Source organism: Patella vulgata, chromosome 2 (genome assembly GCF_932274485.2).
Source record: "Patella vulgata chromosome 2, xgPatVulg1.2, whole genome shotgun sequence".
Lineage (NCBI taxonomy): Eukaryota > Metazoa > Mollusca > Gastropoda > Patellidae > Patella > Patella vulgata.
In genome coordinates this window covers 17,253,746-17,273,108 of record NC_065880.2, presented here as the reverse complement: position 1 = coordinate 17,273,108, position 19,363 = coordinate 17,253,746, and the positions used below count along the sequence as shown (strand labels likewise).

The 19,363-nt window shown below is 34.4% G+C and overlaps 1 protein-coding gene across 2 annotated transcripts in view; it reads left to right on the top strand.

The window, feature by feature from the left end:
- The first annotated feature begins 2,883 nt into the window (after window positions 1-2,883).
- The window catches only part of LOC126811104 (diacylglycerol lipase-beta), a 37,631-nt gene continuing 21,151 nt past the window's right edge, over window positions 2,884-19,363 (top strand). For both annotated transcript variants that reach the window (XM_050536570.2, XM_050536569.2), the window contains exons 1-2: window positions 2,884-3,072; window positions 10,808-11,284. In XM_050536570.2, the coding sequence (XP_050392527.1) occupies window positions 2,978-3,072; window positions 10,808-11,284 (572 nt within the window). In that variant the 5' untranslated portion in view covers window positions 2,884-2,977. The remainder of the gene's footprint in view (window positions 3,073-10,807; window positions 11,285-19,363) is intronic.

Below are 19,363 nucleotides of genomic sequence, written 5' to 3'. Positions count from 1 at the left end.
TTATAAAAGTATAGTGTGTTTGTGTATTTAGTTCTATGGTTGGACAACCGAGAACTATATCTAGGTCATCATCTCACTTCCTTCAACAATGTGATGGCAGTTGATAGGCTAGTACTATATATTTACACCAATCAAGGTTCATCTTATTTAGAGTTTGGCTAAATTCGGAATATCCAGATGTTGTACGCTAGTGAACTAAAATAGTAAGGTCAAAGCGTCATCACGACGAGTGTCTCAATCGAGCCCGACTAAGCCAGCCGATGTCGCAAATCATCTTCACAAATCCGATAACGGAACAAACACCCTGTAAGTGAAATTTAGCGATGCCTAAAAAGTCACAAGAGACCATAGCCATGAACCCTATAATCAATTATAAAAGGTCCATATCTACACAGCCAAATGCAGTTAATTAAATAATTGTATCAGCTAGGAAATGGTTTGTAATTATTTTCAGAAGGCATAACGTGCACAGTGTGATGACTGTGCGGGACATTTTGCCCTAACATACATATTATCTGTCTAGCTAGCTGGTTCTTAAAGGAGTTCAGTGCTTTGGCTTATGTGACTTCTGCAGGCAGGTTATTCCAATGGTTGACATCTCTTGATGTGAAGAAATTGTGTTTTGTATTATGGCAGCATCTTGGTTTCTGTAGCTTGAACTCAGGGCCCCGTATAATTAATTGATGTATGTCCATCTGAAATAGTCCTAGCTGGTGATATTTTGTAGCATGGGTGTACAAGTCGCTATCTCCTCTTTCCTCGACCAACACACGGTTCAATTTTATTTCAATAATTCGCTTGCACATAGGGGTCTTTAGAAGTGGGAGCAAACTGGAGGACCCGGAGAAAACCTATGAGGGTGGGCAGGTGACCCTGCTCCGTGTCACGTACAGGAATCGGAACCACGCCAGTTGACTCAATAACAGACCTTATGATGCAATTCGCACGCGCTTTAAATTTATTCACAAACTATACAAAATACAAAATTCATTTTCATTCTACAAGAATAATCTCACAGGATATTTACAGCTTAAAAGTTTTATATATAAATATATGCACACATATAGCCTACACGCACCCATACATACATACATTTAAATAAAAGCATATTTTTTGGTTGATATATCATTAGAAATATATATCTATTTTGCTTTGGTTAAAAGTTATCTGTGATGTGTTAAAATCACGTTAAATAAGATTTCATTAGAAAGCATAATTCTATCTTGTACATTTAAAAGTCGTATATGGGCCACCGTACATTGTAAAAAGTTTCGCTCCAAACCCAAATTAAAGATCTACATGTATTTAAATAACTTCGAAACACGTGGACCTCAGAGCTAACCATTCGGCCATCCACCCCCCCCCCCCACCCCGGAGTCAGTGGACTCTTACCAGTGATTTATATAACATTAAAAATCATCCCTGACCTTCTAAAATTAAACCCAATATTTTATTTGTATTTCTCACGAAGCTAAGTCTCGCTCCTCCATTTTTAGCTTAAATCAAAATATGGCTGAACTGTTGTAATCTATTTAATATCGGAGAAATCCTGCAATAGGCAGAATTAGCTCTTGCATGATGTATGTTTAAAATGTTTTATTTCAACTCAACGTTTGAAATTCTAAAATTTAATCAATATTTAGGAGATAAACACCTCCTGTTTCGCATTTAGAGGGGTGTTATTGTCCAATAGACATGTCCTGAGATCATGAGGTCTAATGTAAAATCTCAGGACATGTCTATTGGACAATAATACCCCTCTAAATGCGAAACAGGAGGTGTTTATCGACATTGTAACATGCTATTTTTTAGAATTTTAAAAGAACTTATTTTATTGTGTAAACTTCAAAATTCGTCTCACTGCAAATCGGTTTTAGTGACGGAAAAACCAAAGAAATCAATTTTGATGTAATGAAAACGTCGTGACGTAGCGGGGTAACTGGCTGCTCATGTTAGATTTGGCTCGCTTATCGTCTGGTTGCTATAATGGCCGTATGAGTTTAGACACCCAAAAAAAACCCTAAAATTCTCACTTCATTTTTTAAAAAGTACTTTTTGAAACAAAATTTATGTTTTTGTAATAGATTTTTGAAAATGTTGTTGTTTGTTGCTGTTACCTGACAAGGGGGTTGGCGTTTCAAGTTCATCTTCGGACATATCTCCAAATATTTCATCTAATGTACCGAGATCAAAATTTATTGTCTCCATTGTGGTTATCTCCAGTAAAGTAGTACGCATAATATTAATATGCAGTGATTTTTCTAATTTAGAGGGGTGTTATTGTCCAATAGACCTAATCGACGATTCATCCTTAAGCATGTTACAATGGAATTGTAGTATAAATGTTGAACTACACACGTTGTTTCAACTTACAAATACATCCATAATTCACCATGTATTGTAGACCTAGACTACACCTACACGTTGTTTCAACTTAATATACACGGGTACTCAACATCATGATTTAACATTTTATCAACATTATATTGATGTTGTGTCGATGCTTACTGGGTGACAAGTTTGGCTATATATCTCGAAATTTAATTGTCTGACCCTTGTATTGTGTGAATTTAGTTGGGTGGTAGGCCTACAACAAAACAAAAAGCCCAAATTGATTTCCAATAAACGAAACCAAATGAACCAAAGGCAAAATGACCTATAAAAAACTAGGCCTATATTGCAGACCAGATCAGCCATTTTGAAAATATTACTTCCTATTTTGAAACTTGCCTTGTACTTGATTTGGTATCGTGTTTAAAATTACCTAGTGTAGTAAATCGAGCGATTGGGCCCTTAGTGATTAGTGTTTGGGTGCGTTTTATCGGATTTTTATTAACACGGACTAACGAAGATGATTGGGTGTATCAGGCTGGTTAAGTCGGGCTCATTTGAGTTCGGGTGTTACTGGCGATATTTATTCTAGAAAATTATCCCAAATGTTGTGATTATAAAGCTTTCCTAAAGCTTGGCCGGCAAGATGCCGGGGTTAGTCATGTTTAGAAGGCGTTGGTCGGTAGGGAGTGATGATTTTGTGTATCCAAATTTGCTGGAAATTATACTTCGATTGGCCTGGTAAGTAGATTCTAAATAGAAATAATAGCGGCACCGCTTAAAACTAGGAAGGTTTCGACACACACTTATACTTATGTACTAGTAGTGCTAGGGTAGAACACAACGCAAATACGAATATCGGATCGATTCTCAATGATACATATTATATATTTTTTAAAGATAAACAAATATGCCATACAAAATATAGATCTAGGTGATTTTTAAATATTATTACTATTATTAGATACGGTAACTAACCGTTTCTAGTAACCATGGTAACCCAAAAAATAAAAAAATACGTAGGATAGGCCTTTTAAAGTGTATCAAAAAAATGAATTTTTTTTTTTGATAATTCCAGATAATTAAATGAAATATGCCAAAAACGTAAATCATAAAGAGAGCGATGGGGTGTAACGTCCACTCAACACAAACTAGGTCATTTCGGGACTAACACATGGTCCAATTTTGTTTCAATAATTCGCTTGCGCTTAGGGGTCTAGCAGTGGGAGGAAACCGAAGGACCCAGAGAAAACCCATGAGGTTGGATAGGCGACCCTACTCCTTGTCACAACCGGGGAATTGAATAAATAAGATGCCCAAAACCTAATAAAACACTAATTTTACTTTTCTTTTAATCAATTATCACAAGTTTGTACTGAATTGACTATCAATAAAAGCATTTTGTCTGGAGCCGCTCTACTTTGTTCGACATTTTTCGGGCAACAATTATTATTTGCGAATGCCGCTGCCTGATTGGATGGCTGGAATTTAGGTCGGCATAGAGTAGGATTTCGGTTGCAAACCGACTGGAAACTTTGAAGTTGCTTAATTCAGGGGCTAAAATAGCAGAAAAATGCATTTGCAGTAGTTAAATTTTCTCGGGGGAACACTCCCCTCTCCCCCCTCCCCCCCCCCCCCCCATACCCCACGACGATTGATTGGTTGTTTGGATTTGGGATTCAGGTAAGTCACGTAAGGTAGGCTATATTAGACCACATTTAAGTTGTTGTATTCACGAGCTGGAATAGCAGGAAAACCTGTATGCAGCAGTTAGATTTGCAAACATTCATCGCTCGCATGCCTATGCATCACAAAATGTATAAATTTATCTGATATTTCTAGATGAATCTACATGAAACACATTTCATAAAAGATTTTGGGTCATTAAAAAATGTAATTAAAGTCACGTCATAATCCAAATGTATAAATAATGAATTTATTTATTGTTGACGTTATACATACGTATACAATTTCACACACTGTCGTCTTATTATTATATATTATTATTGGCATACTTAATTATTCAACAAGGACGTTACTTAAATACATGTAGGGCCTGTCTATTTTATTTTTACACATGTGATGGAATTAAGGAGCATAAAAAATCTGACTATTCAATTTATTCGTGCAAACCAGTGAAGTGTTACATGAAATAGAGGATGTTAATACAACCGTCTTAACACTATTTTCCCACTATCAAGATTCGCACCATGAAAACATGTTTACAGCCGTTAGATTTTCCAAAATTTTTTGCGAAATTGAAGTGAATAATTGAATGCATGACTTACTGAAATCAAGCAGGTTCTTTGAATAATTTCAAGTGTGTGGGTCATGGTGAAGATGGAGAGAGGCAGATTTAAGACTGGTGGAAGCATCGGGTGGGGAAGATAACAAATCTTACCTCTCAACCCTCCGTGTTTCGAGATAAGAAATGATGCCATTAATTCCAATGTAGCACTGCCGGGAGCGATTCGCACCCGGCATTTGTAAACAAAATTGACAATATTTTTAATCAAAACGATTGATTATTGTTATTTATAATATTTCTGCCACATCCAACTACAATTTAGCATATAATCCTACCTGAAACGGGTACAAATCGAGGCGTTAAGCCGTTACTAAGACCACCATCTTTTTAAACGATATGCTGTCATCATGAAGGCGGGGCTAAATATAAGGCTTTTATAACAGCCAATCAAAAGGGCAATCTAAAGCATTTTAACTATGAATGGATTTTGATGGCGGTGAAAGTCAGACAAAAACAACGCTTCATTAATTAAAACGCGAATATTTGGAGTTAGGCGACAGTTGTGCCACTACATTGGCCTCTGTAAGTTTAATTAATCATAATAGCATAAACTCATCTTATTTTAAAGATGTAACATGCATTAATAAAGAAATTGAGTTTGCCACTTGGAAGTAAAGGCATCCAATCGTAGCTAAAAACAAACACATCAGTATATCTCAACGTTTTTAGCTACGTTCTCGTAGCTAGGGGTGGGGGTGAAAGGTGAATGGGACATGGATAAGATAGGTGGGGTCAGAGGGAAGATCTGGAGATAAGGTGGGTGTCTGAGAATTTTTTGGTATATATGGCTAATGTTGGTAGTTGAGGTGAAAGGTAACAAGTGTATGGAATTGGGATGTGTGTGTTTTGTGAAAAGGGAGAGAGAGAGAGACTATAATAGGTGGAAAGTGACAAGACATGGGTGTGGGAAATGGTTATTAGAGGGAAAAGTGCAGCCTTCTTTGAAGATAGATCTTGGCCCTGAATGGCAGGGACTCTGGAAAATGAGTGTACTATATCTTGTTTATGCAGTTTTAATCTGTTTCTTAAAGTATACAATATACATAGTGTTTTGGACTAAAATCGCCAATGTCGATCAATTAGCTCTGTGTCAATTGTCAATAGACAGAAAGTGTAACTTCCATATGGCCCAAGGGTGTAGATGGAGAGGGATTTTGTCTGCAATATCACCCTAGTGGGAATGGAAAACATGCTACTTGACTCGATGACATATCTTATGACCATAAGACACCCCCCCCCCCCCATATGTGTGCTATAAGGGACAGGTTGCCCGTATAGCAATTCAATTCAAACTGTTAAAGATTCGTTTACATGTATGCCAATATATACTTGGGACCTCCTTTTTTTTCCCCTCCTTTTTTTCCCCCCTTCCATCCAAACGATTAGATGCTGTTCCTTGCCAGACCCTCCGTCCTGAATCACTGATGAGGGAAAAACACACTGTATTGAACCCCAGCCCTCCTAGTTAGTGAGCCAGCGCCTTACTCACTCAGACTAAATGTGGCTCACAAATCTTGGTTCAAAATGGCCGTAACACCTCGATATTGACTCGGTTGGTGACCTTGCTTTTAAGCCATCAAAATGGATCCTTTAAAATTTTTCAAGGGGAAATTACTATGCATATTGTACATTCGACTTTTGATCTGAAAACAGTGGGGTATACATAATCCTTGGCTTAGGATTTAATCTTACCATTCTTGTGGTTCATAAATACTTTTTTCTATTCTCTACTTAATGATCCAAAATCAATTTTGTTCTGTAGAAAATGAATTTTATTTGTAATTACCTACTCGTATGTTATTTGAAACAAAATTGATAGACCTTGGAATTGGCAAGTTGGAAAACAACCACACAAATCAGTATACAGTGTGTTAAGTGGGTTTAGTAGTCATGACAAGTGATCTAATGGACATCTATAGAATATCTTTTACTATCAACCTCAGCCCACGTGCAGTTGGATCATTTGTCATCCAGAAGACAATTGATCCAACTACAGATAGATCACTATAACACAATCAACTTATCTGCATTTAGGAGATGGAATTTTTAATTATATCTCCAGGCATGCCTACACAGATAGACTGGCATACATGCTCAGAAAATTTAGAAATAGTTAAAATATTACATGTTACCTGATCAGTCATTATTTTCAACAAGTTTTAGGCAATTTTTTTAATTATCAGGGCGGATGGAGTCCCCCCTGTATTTAACCACACCTAAGCACAACAGTAAATCCGGCACTTTACTTTGGTCCAAAAATACTTTGTCTTCATCAAGTCAAGTGGCAGGGTTTTGATTCCCAGCTTGGACATGACAAGGAGTAGGCCTACCCGCCCTACCGAATTATAGGGTCGCCTGTCCCCCCTCCACCCCTTAAATCTGTGACTGGTTTTAGTGGGTGTCTCCATTACTACTTGTCACATAGTGTTTTGAGGTTATTTATATGACATCACAATTCCAAGATGTATCTGATGACGTCATGCTCGGTTCCTGTTCCAAATAATTTTTCAGTCTATACATATGTTTTGTGGTTACTGTCACTCTATCAGTCAGTATAACAGTCTGTGAGTGAGAAGGTCTTTGTCGGCGGTGCCTGACAGACATGTGTCAAGCAACACTTAGTTTATACTCTATAACATTACTACAAACTAAGCTTTTTGGAGAAATATTGATGCCTGATTATAACTTGGTGAATTATCACTTATTCATCACAAGTGTAGCCAGTGTTATGAGTTTATTGTGTTCATAGTCGGTTGTATAATAATATTTATGTTCTAGTAGCTATGTTGACTGCTAAAGGTTACAGAACCAATGACTGACTTCATTGTGGTAGTTTTATGTGATAAACCAAAATGCTTATTTACTTGCACCCTTGAGAGAAATTTCTACAAATGGCTTATGTTTATCAAACAATTATGAATATTATTATATTCAGAATTATAATGAAATTATCAAAAAAATAAGCTCCCCCCTAAACAATAGTCCAAAGCTCAATATTTCTCATTGACTGAACATTCATGGCAATATGAGATGTGAATATATGGTTAGTGACATTATTGTATAATATAGTATGCTGCATTTTGCAACAATTAGCAGACAAAAGTGTAATTATAATATACAGTAATGTAATACTACATCTATGTATCTCAAAATGACTGTAGCAGTTAGAGTAGAAATAGAGGATATTTGTCGTTTTAGAGTGAATAATATATTTTATTTCATCGAGAAGCAAGAAAACTTGTATTTTCACGAATGCGTAGCATGAGTGAAAATATAAACGTTTTCTTGCTTAGAGATGAAATAAAATATGTTATTCACGACAAAACGACAAATGTTCTATTTATTTTATGATTTTACAATCATTTTAGGTAAAAACAACTAGCCAGTGGAATAACACTTTTATTTCACTGATAAAACACGGTATTCGACTACTGATCCTAAAATAAATTGTAATATTTTATCCACAAAGCCAAAGTAAATTGACATTACATAATTATGTTATATAGCCATATAGTTATAAATTATTTAGCTGTTTAAGAGAAAATATTGTATTTCAAATCTTACTGTGATATATATGTGCAAAAAAGGCTTATTGTGCATTTTCCTTTCATTATGTTGTTTACATTATTTAATATACGGAACACCCACTCATATAGTTGGCAGACAATTGTACATTATTATCACAGAGTTCTTAAAGAACTACCATGATATTATGAAGTTTAAACATAGAATTTACTCAATGAAACATGAACTACCATGATATTATAAAGTTTAAACATAGAATTTACACAATGAAACACTGTCTTCATTAGCCCAGTAGGATGTTAAAATCCATTTCATTTCATTTCACACAAAGAAACATACTTTTATTCAAAAACATATTTTCATGTGGACATATTATATTGTCACCCCTGTCCGTCCACAATTTGTTTGTGGACACTATACAGGTCACCATTTTTATCAGATTTTGACGAAACTTGAATTAAAGTTATTGTCACGTATCGGACCTTAATTAAAGGATTACGGCCCCTGATTGTCACACAAAATCACGTTTTTAGATTGTGGACACTCTAGAGGTTACAATTTTTATCTAATTTTGATAAAACTTAAAATATATGTTTATATTGCAAAGATCTCGGTTTTTTTCGATATTCCTGGATTTTAGCCACAAATTATACGAAAAATCACACTTTCAGCTTGTAGACACCTAGAAGTCACAATTTTTTTTTGTTTTTAAAAACCATTAAAATATATCACCATTTGAATTTCGGGAAAATCTGACCAAGACTGTCTGACAAAAGAGCTGCTCTCCTAAAAGGTCGCAATTTTTATCAGATTTTGATGAAACTTAAAATATATGGTTATATCACAAAGGTCTTGGTTCCTTTTGATATTGACACATATCAGACTGTAACATCCTAGATTAAGACCCCTGATTATTTGTTTTTAGGTTGTTCTCTGTCCATCTCTTGCAAAATGTGGGCATATCTTGCATGTCAATTGCTTGTTGTGAGTGATGTTATGAATGTCTGAAGTTTTGTAATTACTCTGATAATGAAGTCTTGATTTTCCTTTTTCTTAGCAATTTAATAGCGCATGTGTTCTAGACCAATGAATATTGAAGCCATCCGATACCCTAGAGAGTTGATTATGCGCTTGTCATGTAATAAATGACAGAATAATAATTTACAAAACATTTGAAGCCAGAAAAGACCTTGAATAGGCAGATTTATCCCTTACATAATGCATCTTTATTATATCTATATATTTGACTTTTGAGTGGGCACAATCTGGCTTGTTTGCCTTCAATAACATCATTACAAGCAAACATTAGCATAGTTACCAAGTCTTGTTAAGCAATTCTGATCATGGTTTTCAGACATCTTAATATTTTGAAATAAAGGGGGAAATTATAAACTAAAGTAAGCAGGCTACTTTTAATTATTAGCTTTTCAACTTCCCTCTATCATTGAATACCCTGTGAGATCTGGGACTGCTCTTTTAACAGCGAAAGTTTAAAAGTTCAGGGTTTTTCAAGCATTTTGAAATATTATTTATAGTAATTCTCACACTGTCCTATTTGGGACCAATTATTGATCGTATAAGGTTTTCTGTTTTGCAATATTCTCCTTGCATCCAAATAGCTTTTCAGATGACACTTGTCACAACAACCAATTATTTTAAATGCTAGAAATTTGAGTTTGTTGGATTTAGATTGAACTGCATATGACAATCATGGTCAAATAAAATAGCCTCATGCTATCAGTTTGGGACCCATCATAGTAAATTTAATCTTGTTAAAGATACATTATGGGAGATTAGATAAAGAGATGGCCTAGTTCTCACTATAATAGTTAAAAACTAGATAACGTAAAGGGAATTTGCTGATTCACTCTGAACCGAGAATTTATCGATTGAATTTTAGGCCTAGTCTTGATTATCCAGTTTTTGATTTAATTATCAATAAGCGTTGAGCAGCAGTTCTGATTCCAATCCAGTAAATATTGCAGGCTAGCAATGACATCGACAGTTGATTATGGCCGGAATAAGTTAATTAATAATTTAGATAACATCAGGCCTAAAGAAAGACTTGCAGATTTAGCTCTCACATAATGTATGTTTAAGGAAAATGAAATGAATTGGGGTTTAACATTCTACTGTTCTGCAGATCTGCTCCGAACTGGGCTAATGATGACAAAAACGCCATACAGTGTGCTATGAGGGAAATTTTGCCTGGACAGCAGCACTACAGCCTACTCTTATATCGAATTCCAACTCTCAAGGGATCTTGTATGTGCAAGCCAATATGTTCACAGTACCTCGGTTTTTCATTCCATCCGACCTTGTCAGGCCCTCCGTCCTGCATCACTGACAAGGGGGAACCACGCCACTTAGCCACTGTTATCCCCGTATGTTTAAGGGAATACCCTACTAGATGTGCATGTTAATTATACAACTGCATAGTAAAGGGCATCAACACATTGTAAAGCACATTGGTTGAACATCAACACATTTTTTAAAGCACTTCGGTTGAACAAGACCACATATTTTAAAGTGCATTGGTTGAACTACCAACACATTGTAAAGCACATTGTATATGCACAATGAATGGGCTGTAAATCCAAAAGCCGAAAGGCAGTAATAATGCAAACATATTTTCTTTTTCAGGTTGATAGCAATATCTGTGGTGTTCTATATAAATCATGATAATTTTACCTGTCAAGATGCAAATTTGTTGAAGATATATCATATTGGTCTTCTAGTAATACAGATATTAAATATTCTTGTGGCAACCACAATAATGATTGTTAGCATGAAGGGAACAATTGCTGTTTCTGAACCACGTTCCAAGATGGCGCTGTTACTATACATCAAATTGGGAGTGTTGGTACCAGAATGTGTGTGGGTGATTCTGGGTACCTATTGGGCATATGGATACACATATGCTTGTCCAGAAATTCTAGTTTGGATGGTAAAAGGAGCTGTTATCTGTTCATGGATTGTGGGATTTATTGTTTTAGTAGTGATATTTATTATATTTGATCCAATGGGAGAGTATCATCAGAAAAATAGACTAGCTAAGCGAACGCCAGAAGGTGCTTTAGAATATCAGAGTGATGCTGCTAAAAAAGCTTGGGAACGAAGGTAAGTAAGCTCAATATCTAAAGTAGAACTAGAACAAGATGAACCACTTTGATTTACATAAAAATAAAATATTAAATTGGGGATTGATCAGTATTTTAACTTTTATGATAATCTCGTCATGTATTTTGAAAAATTAAGTTAAAGTTGGTTTGTCTACAATTTTGATTACAATTGGTCATATCTTAAACATACATTATGCAAGAGCTAAATCTGCCAATTGCAGGTCTTTCTTTAGGCCTGAAATGTTATATAAATTATTAATTAGACAATCGAGACTTTGTTTTTTATCATACCGACTAGGCCCAGAATTCAATCGCTAAATACTTGGTTCAGTGTGCATCAATTTGACTCAAATTTTCAGCAAATTAACTTTACATTATATAGTTTTTAACTATTATGGTGAGAACTGCCAGCTCTTTATCTAATCTCACATAATGTATCTTTAAAGGAGCTAAATCGCTAACATTTGGGACCTAGAAATTCACAAAAGTGGGTCGCAACGCATATAATACTGTAATATGAATGTGTATAAACTGATTTACATTTAATGGTTTCCGTTTTTACTCCAATTTCAAATCAGTTATGTTCGGCGAAATAAGTCAGCAATCTCAATTGATTGCAAATTTCTAGCGTCTAGTTATTCTAGTCTACATAACTCCATTTGATTTGGTGCAATGTGTCTAGCCTCATCCCTCGAGTCTCTCAATACAACTGGGGCTGAAGCGCATTATGGTACACGATTCGTGTACCAATGTTAAAAAAATTATTTTATCTTAAATATCGGATATCAGAAGCTCATCTTTTCCCGGTAAGTTTACATCGATGTCGAAGATTTTAGAGGATTTTGAGTTACGGACATAGGTCCTTTAACATTGGCTTTATCTATGAAGGTAAATTTTGAACAATTAACCCCACCCAAAAAATCAACATATGAAACCCAGTGATATCAACAATTTTATTTTTGAAACAGATCAAAGAGGAAGTTTATGAGCAAATTTCATTGTGGCATATATCAGTTTTATTTTCCACTTTCCATTCTCTGACTACATGTAGATGATATCGCCAATGCCCTTTAGCAGTCACTACAGATACAATTTATTTTAGCATTGAATGGAAATGGATTGCAGTGCTTAGGCTCAGTGCTATTGAAATCACTTCAGGAATGTACGATTCATTTGGTCATGCTTCAGTCTGACCCAGTACATGATAAAGGAGGTGAACTTAACAGAATAAAAGGTTGTTTTATAAAGAGAAATATTGTCTTAATTTGCTTGTGACAACTGAATCGAAAAAACTCCAGTGGGATGAAGACCTAGTTAATGTACTTTCTTTGTATTGCAAAGTAAAGCCTTTGGATTTATATGTTTGAAAAGCAGAAAAGCAACCTTTATGTATATTAAGCCATCAATTCTTTGGGGATACCATACTTTATTTAACGATCAATTCTCTCCATCTTGCAAACAAGGACAATGAACTATATAAATATAAGGTGACAAAGTATACAGGAAGTGAATAAGTAAATTTTTTAATAGTAGTCAAATTTCAATTCAAAACTATTGAGATTTTTTTTATAAATTTAATTTATTGGCTTAATAATACATCAAATCAAATTACAAAAATACATGCATAAACAATTGTATAATACAATGTAAATAAATGACAGACTTAAATAATATAATATATACTGTCATCATGTATCTTCTCAATTAAAATCCTTGGCTTTCATTTTTCCTGTTGAATTAAAAAAAACAAAACAGGTTAAATAATTGGAAATTACGAAAATCGACATTGATGGATAAAATAGTCGTAATAAAAGCATTTTGTCTTTTAAAACTATCCCACCAATTACAGTCACTTTATGTTCCTGATTGTATTGCCAACAAATCAAACAAACTTTTATACAATTTTCTATGGGAAAATAAAAAGTGAGGTGATTTATAAGGACTTCTCACGTGGCGGTTTAAAGATGATTTATAGTCATGAACATTTATCTTGTAAATCCTTGTTTGGGATTAATAAAATATTCACAGACTAGTCCATGGTTTGAAATATTTTCTTTCTGCATTTCACCACATAATAACCCTTTACTTTTATCTGGTAGTAATTATAACCCTAAATACGGTATGCAAAATTTAGTATTCATTTCTATGAACAACTCTTCCTCAACTGTAATACTATACAGTTTAAAAAGTCGGAGATAGGATTCCAATATCTAACCGTGTATCAAAATTTGAATACTGTAACAAAACAAAGAGTGACACTTTACAATTTTTGAGTAGAAATATAATATTTATACAAAGATAAAGATTTCCTTAGAGGGGCATTATATAGGCAAGATTAGATAAAGAGCTGACAGTTCTTGCTATAATAGTAAAAATACAGATAATGAAAAGAGAATATGCTGGAAGTTTAAGTCAAATTACTTCACTCTAAATCTAGATATTGGCAATTCAATCTTAGGCAGCCTTGATCATCATTACTACTGTTGTTACGATAGTAAACAAAGTCTCAGTTGTCCATTTTTATGGTTATTTTATCCACAACAAAACACATTCAAAGCCACTAAATATCGCAGGCTAACGATAGCATCGAGAGTTGATTATTGAAATTTGGAGAAGTGGCTTCAGGTCTATGTGATTTCTGCCACAGTACGTCTGAAAGTGAAAAGCATCTGTTTATCCAATGCCCATATTCTCAAAGCTTCCCCAGAAGAGATATATTCAAACTTATATCGAAACCAAGGGTCAAATACCTAGTCATCATCTGTGAGTGCGGCAAAGTATATACCACCAGTCATGTGCTGGTAGACTGAAGTTTACAATGAGGAGAGAAGGGAACTAGTGGGGAGGATGGAAAACAACAATATACTTCTCAACACCAGGAACCTACTCTTTCAAAAACCAGGCCTAAAACTGCAAATCTTCAAACTAATACCACGGTTCGATTAAGTAGAATAGTGAAGTAAGAGGGTGTCATGGTTAGGTGGGCTCGGCATCTAAACACTTGAACTAAAAAATTACCTATTCCAAATTAGCAGGATAGTGGAGTAAGAGGGGGTCATGGTCAAATGGAGCAGCAGCTAAATAGACACCTATGTCATGTACATGTACCAGTAGGATACAATGTAGTTAAGTAAAAGGAGGTTACGATTACACAGGCCAGGCACCTAAACACTAGATCCACTACCAAACGTTATGATTTTTTTTTATAATAAAGGGAAGAAATTCCCACTAAACCAATCCATGGTTTAAGGCCGTCAATGGAAAGATTGCAAAATCTTGTTCTAAAATACAGGAACAATCGTCGGCTCTCCATGGTTTTGTCTGCGATAATATCACTTATGAACCATTGTACTACTACATGTACTACGCAAAGCCTGTGGAATACTCTTAATGACATACGCTCAGAGCAGCTAAATTATCCGGGCAGTCAACAAGAGTTGTCACATAATTTTACTTTTGTCGGTAATGAAACACTAAAACCACTAAAATCTGATTAAGAGTTACAACTCATTAAGTAATTATCAGAAAATCATTACAGTTTGTTTGGCCCATGCTAACATTTAGTATACAAAACATTTAATATCATGGATTTAGCTGTTCAAGTTATCAAATATCATTGAAAATCAATATACATGTACTTGTTCGTCTCAAGACCTTGAAGTCTACGAATCAATCTTAAGTCAATCAAAAGGATTATATATATAGGTGTAAACACCGTGTATAAATATAAAATCAATCAGATGATAACTATGGTCTCTAAAGCACCGACAAGATGACCTTAAACACTGTGTATAAATTGAAAATCAATCGGATGTTAACTTTAGCCTCTAGAGCGTCCACTAGAATTTTCAAAGTGATCAAGGGCCATAACTCTGACAGTAATTGTCGGAAATCGTTGAAAATCAATCTACTTTTTCGTCTCAAGACCTTAAACACTGTGTATAAATTTGGATATTAACTTTAGCCTCTAGAGCGTCCACAAGCAATTGTGAACACCGGACCAACAGTGATCTATCCCTCTTCTGTCATACATTTTGGATATTACAATTTACATGATGATATTAAGAAATTTGAAAACAAATCCCAGTTAGAATATATATATCATGTAATTCTTCTCACTAAATATTTCATTTTCAAATTTCAAATTTATAGGTAAAACGAGAACATTTAATGGCTTACATAAGAAACAAGGCTGAACTTGATCGAAATATCAACAAACCCTAAATTTTAGTTGAAAATGGCAGTATGATTTATCTTAACTCTGATTTCTTGATCATACCATATAAACATAATTAATTTGCTATATTGAGATATTTTTGCTGTGTTTATTATATTATTGTTTATCCATATCAGTTGTCAAGTCTGACAGAACACATACTGTGTTGCTCCGTGTTAATTCTATCAATACCAAATGTTCTGAATCTGGACTCAACTTATTGAGCTTCCCTTTTGTCACATTCAACTGTAGTTTCAATTTGAGTACAACCTTAAAAATGCCTTCCAGCATACAAACTGTGTGATTTGATGATAATGTTTGAACTAAAAACATTCAAACTAATTTATCTATCAAAAGCATGCATCACATCCCTCTCATTCGAGCAGACAAGCAGACTTTTAGGGATAACCTTACATTTTTGTCTTGTATGCCCCATGTTGTTTTTTTTTCCCTGGCAATTCAGTGTTTTTCTAGATCAGATTGGGTGTCTCTTCTTTCAAATATATATACAAGTTACCATACTTTTATTGGAAATAGCTCCCCGAATCCAATGAATACTTTCAGCGGAATGTGTCTTTTTAAAGAGCCAGCGATTATCAATATTTAATTTGCAGTTAAAATCTTATTTAATGTTGAACAGGATATTGCTCAAATTTTGTTTTAATAATATTCTTTGTGGGGTTTCCAGGCAATGAAACATGCCCACAGCAGCTAAATCATAGGTATTGAGAGCATTAGAAATAATCAGCAATAAGTAACAAATTTGGAATCGCTTCTACTACTTCAAAGCATGCAATGGTAATTAATCAGATGGTTAACTGTACTATCAGCAGGACTTTTTTCATCTGATGAATTTTCATACTGTGTACAATCAGATTATAACTTTAGCTTTTAGAGCACGCACAAGGTTGTTCAGATTTTAAATTACATCTGAATCTGTGAGTTATACATAATTTGGTTGATCAATATCTTTGTAACATATATTTCAAATTCAGTCTTATTTATTAGCAGATAAGTTGAAATTTTAAAGAAACAAAGCTTTCCGTCGCGGATTGTTTGTTTCAGGGAAAATTTTATATATCTATCACGCTGGAATTGCAATTTAGTATGCTAATATACAACTAATTTATATAGCTTGTCAGAAAGTTTTGGCTCAAAATGGTACACAATTCTTGTATTCTATATCTATTTAGCTCAATATAATGGATTTGCCCACGTTTTAATTCTGTTTTAATAATTTATAAAGTCAGCATTTATAAAAATAATGTTATGTACCTGTTAGATGAAAGGTTATACATTGATATATTCTCTGGGGTAATCATAGTTTCAGTAATGATTTTATTGTTTGTTTGTCACGTACACAATTTAAACCATATCAGGAATAAAATATTTTTTCTGCTTATAATTATAAAAGACATAGAAATGTGGTTGTATATTGCCGTTGCCCCCTTCCTTCGGTCCGACGTCCATAATTTCTTGTGAACGCTTTAGAAGCTAAAGTTAATATTTGATTGCCTTTAAATTTATACACAGTGTTTAAGGTCATGAGACGAAGAAGCCTATTGATTTTCCGATAATTACTGCCAGAGTTATTGTCCTTGATCACTTTGAAATATCTTGTGGATGGTCTAGAGGCTAAAGTTAAGGCCATAGGACGAAGAAGTGTATTGATTTTCATTGAATTCTGACAACTACTGCCAGAGTTATGGCCCTTGATTGATACAAACAAGTATATTGTTTTTCAACAGCTAAATCCACGATATTAAATGTTAGCATGGAGCAGGACTAAAAGCCAAACAGATTCTAATGATTTTCTGATAATTACTTAATGAGTTGTTACTCTTAATCAGATTTTAGCGTATTATAGATGTTTCATTACTGACTAAGCTTCTGTGGGCGTATGTTTTGTTGCCTGGCAACCTATCTTTTTATCATTTGATTGTTTTGAAATTGATATATGTTGTTTACATTAGTGAGATGAAGAATCCTCTTTAATTGCAGTAATTTCTGTTAATTTCTTCTGGAGTTATGGCCTTTGTTTCAATTTGTTGCACCTTAATTGTGATCGCTCTAACGACAAAAGTTATTATCCGATCTGTTTGAAATTTATATACATCATTTAAATTAGTGAAATAAAGAAGCCTCTAGAGTTATGACCCTTGTTTCATTTTGTTGAACCCTGAGAACCCTCAAACGACAAAAGTTGTGATCTGAAACGAAGAAGCCTATTGAAATTCAGTAGTTTCTGTTGAACTTTGTGACCACTTGAACGACAAAAGTAATTGGTTAACATCCGATCTGTATGAAATTTATGTGCATTATTTAAATTAGTAAAACAAAAAGCATGTAAGTTGAGGCTCTTGTTTCAGTTTGTACAACAATCTTGTGAACCCTCAAACGACGAAAATTATAATCTGATCTGTACGAAATTGGCCCCCCATTACCAACAAAAGAATAAATATGCGACATCCCTTTTCGACCGCTCAGATGATTTAGCAGATGTAGGCGTATGCTTGTTGCCTGGCAACCTATCTTAATGTTCGGTACTAAATATTAACTATTATAAGTACACCTAAATATCCTCATCCATGCCACAGGGAAATGTCTGAGGGCTTCAACTCCTAAAATGATCAGGATGTCTAGATCTATATATGGGCAAAATTCCATAATTTTAGCACAAATCCCACAATTTCTTCACATATATCTCACCCACACTGATTCTTAATGAGCTACTAGTCTCAATCATGTCTATAAAAGTCTTTGTATGTGAATTCTCTTTAAAATAAAATATGAATCAAGTAGAGTTCTTTTCTCTATCAAATAATATTGAGTTGTGCACATTGACATACTCAACTATTCGGTAGTAAGGCAAGGGAGGCCAGTCTACAGTACATCGATCGCAGGTGTGTCAACGGATGCAAATGTTCCTTTAATCTCTCTCGTAATCTACCTGTTGATATTTATGCCCTCCCCTTTTGTTAGGATGATTTTTCTTCTAAAATTATACTTATATAATTATTTATTTTTCTTATTTCTTCATCTTTTCCCTTTGGTGCCAAGAAAACTTTGAAATCATTAGCAGTAGTACTAGTAATCTCAATATTCAGGGGTTACTTGCCACCATTGTATTTTTGGAATTTTTCTGTCAAAAGCTAATGAACTGTTAATGATTAACAAGTGGTTGCCTTGCAAGATACGCCCACATTTTGCAAGAGATGGACAGAGAACAAGCTAAAAATGCGATTTTTCATACAATCAGGAGTCTTCATCCGTTAAAATCGATATGCGCCAACATTAAAATAATCAGAGATCTTTGGGATATAAACATATGTGTTAAATTTCATCAACATGGGTTAACAAATTGTGACCTCAGTAAAACAAGCAGTTGCCATGCAAGATACGCCCAAGTTTTGCAAGAGATGGACAAAGAACATGTTAAAAAAAGGGATTTTCATACAATAAGGGGCCATAATCCAGGATGTTATGGACCAAGATCAAGTGGAAGTGAGATCTTTGGGATATACATGTAAACATATATTTTAAGTTTCATCAAAATCAGATAAAAAATTGTGATGTCTAGTGGGTCCACAAACTAAAAACATGAAGTTACATGTATTGTCCGATACATGTCAATATCAAAAGGAACCAAGATCTTTGGGATATAAACCTATATTTCAATTTTCGTCAGAATCAGATAAAAATTGTGACCTGTAGAGCGTCCAAAAACAAATGTGAACGGACGGACAGGGGTGGCAACAATATACGTCCATCTGAAAATGTGGTTGTATAGAAATTGCTAAATGGCACTTGCTAGTCACACTTTATACATTGATTAATTTAAGGCTTAATTTATTTTGAACA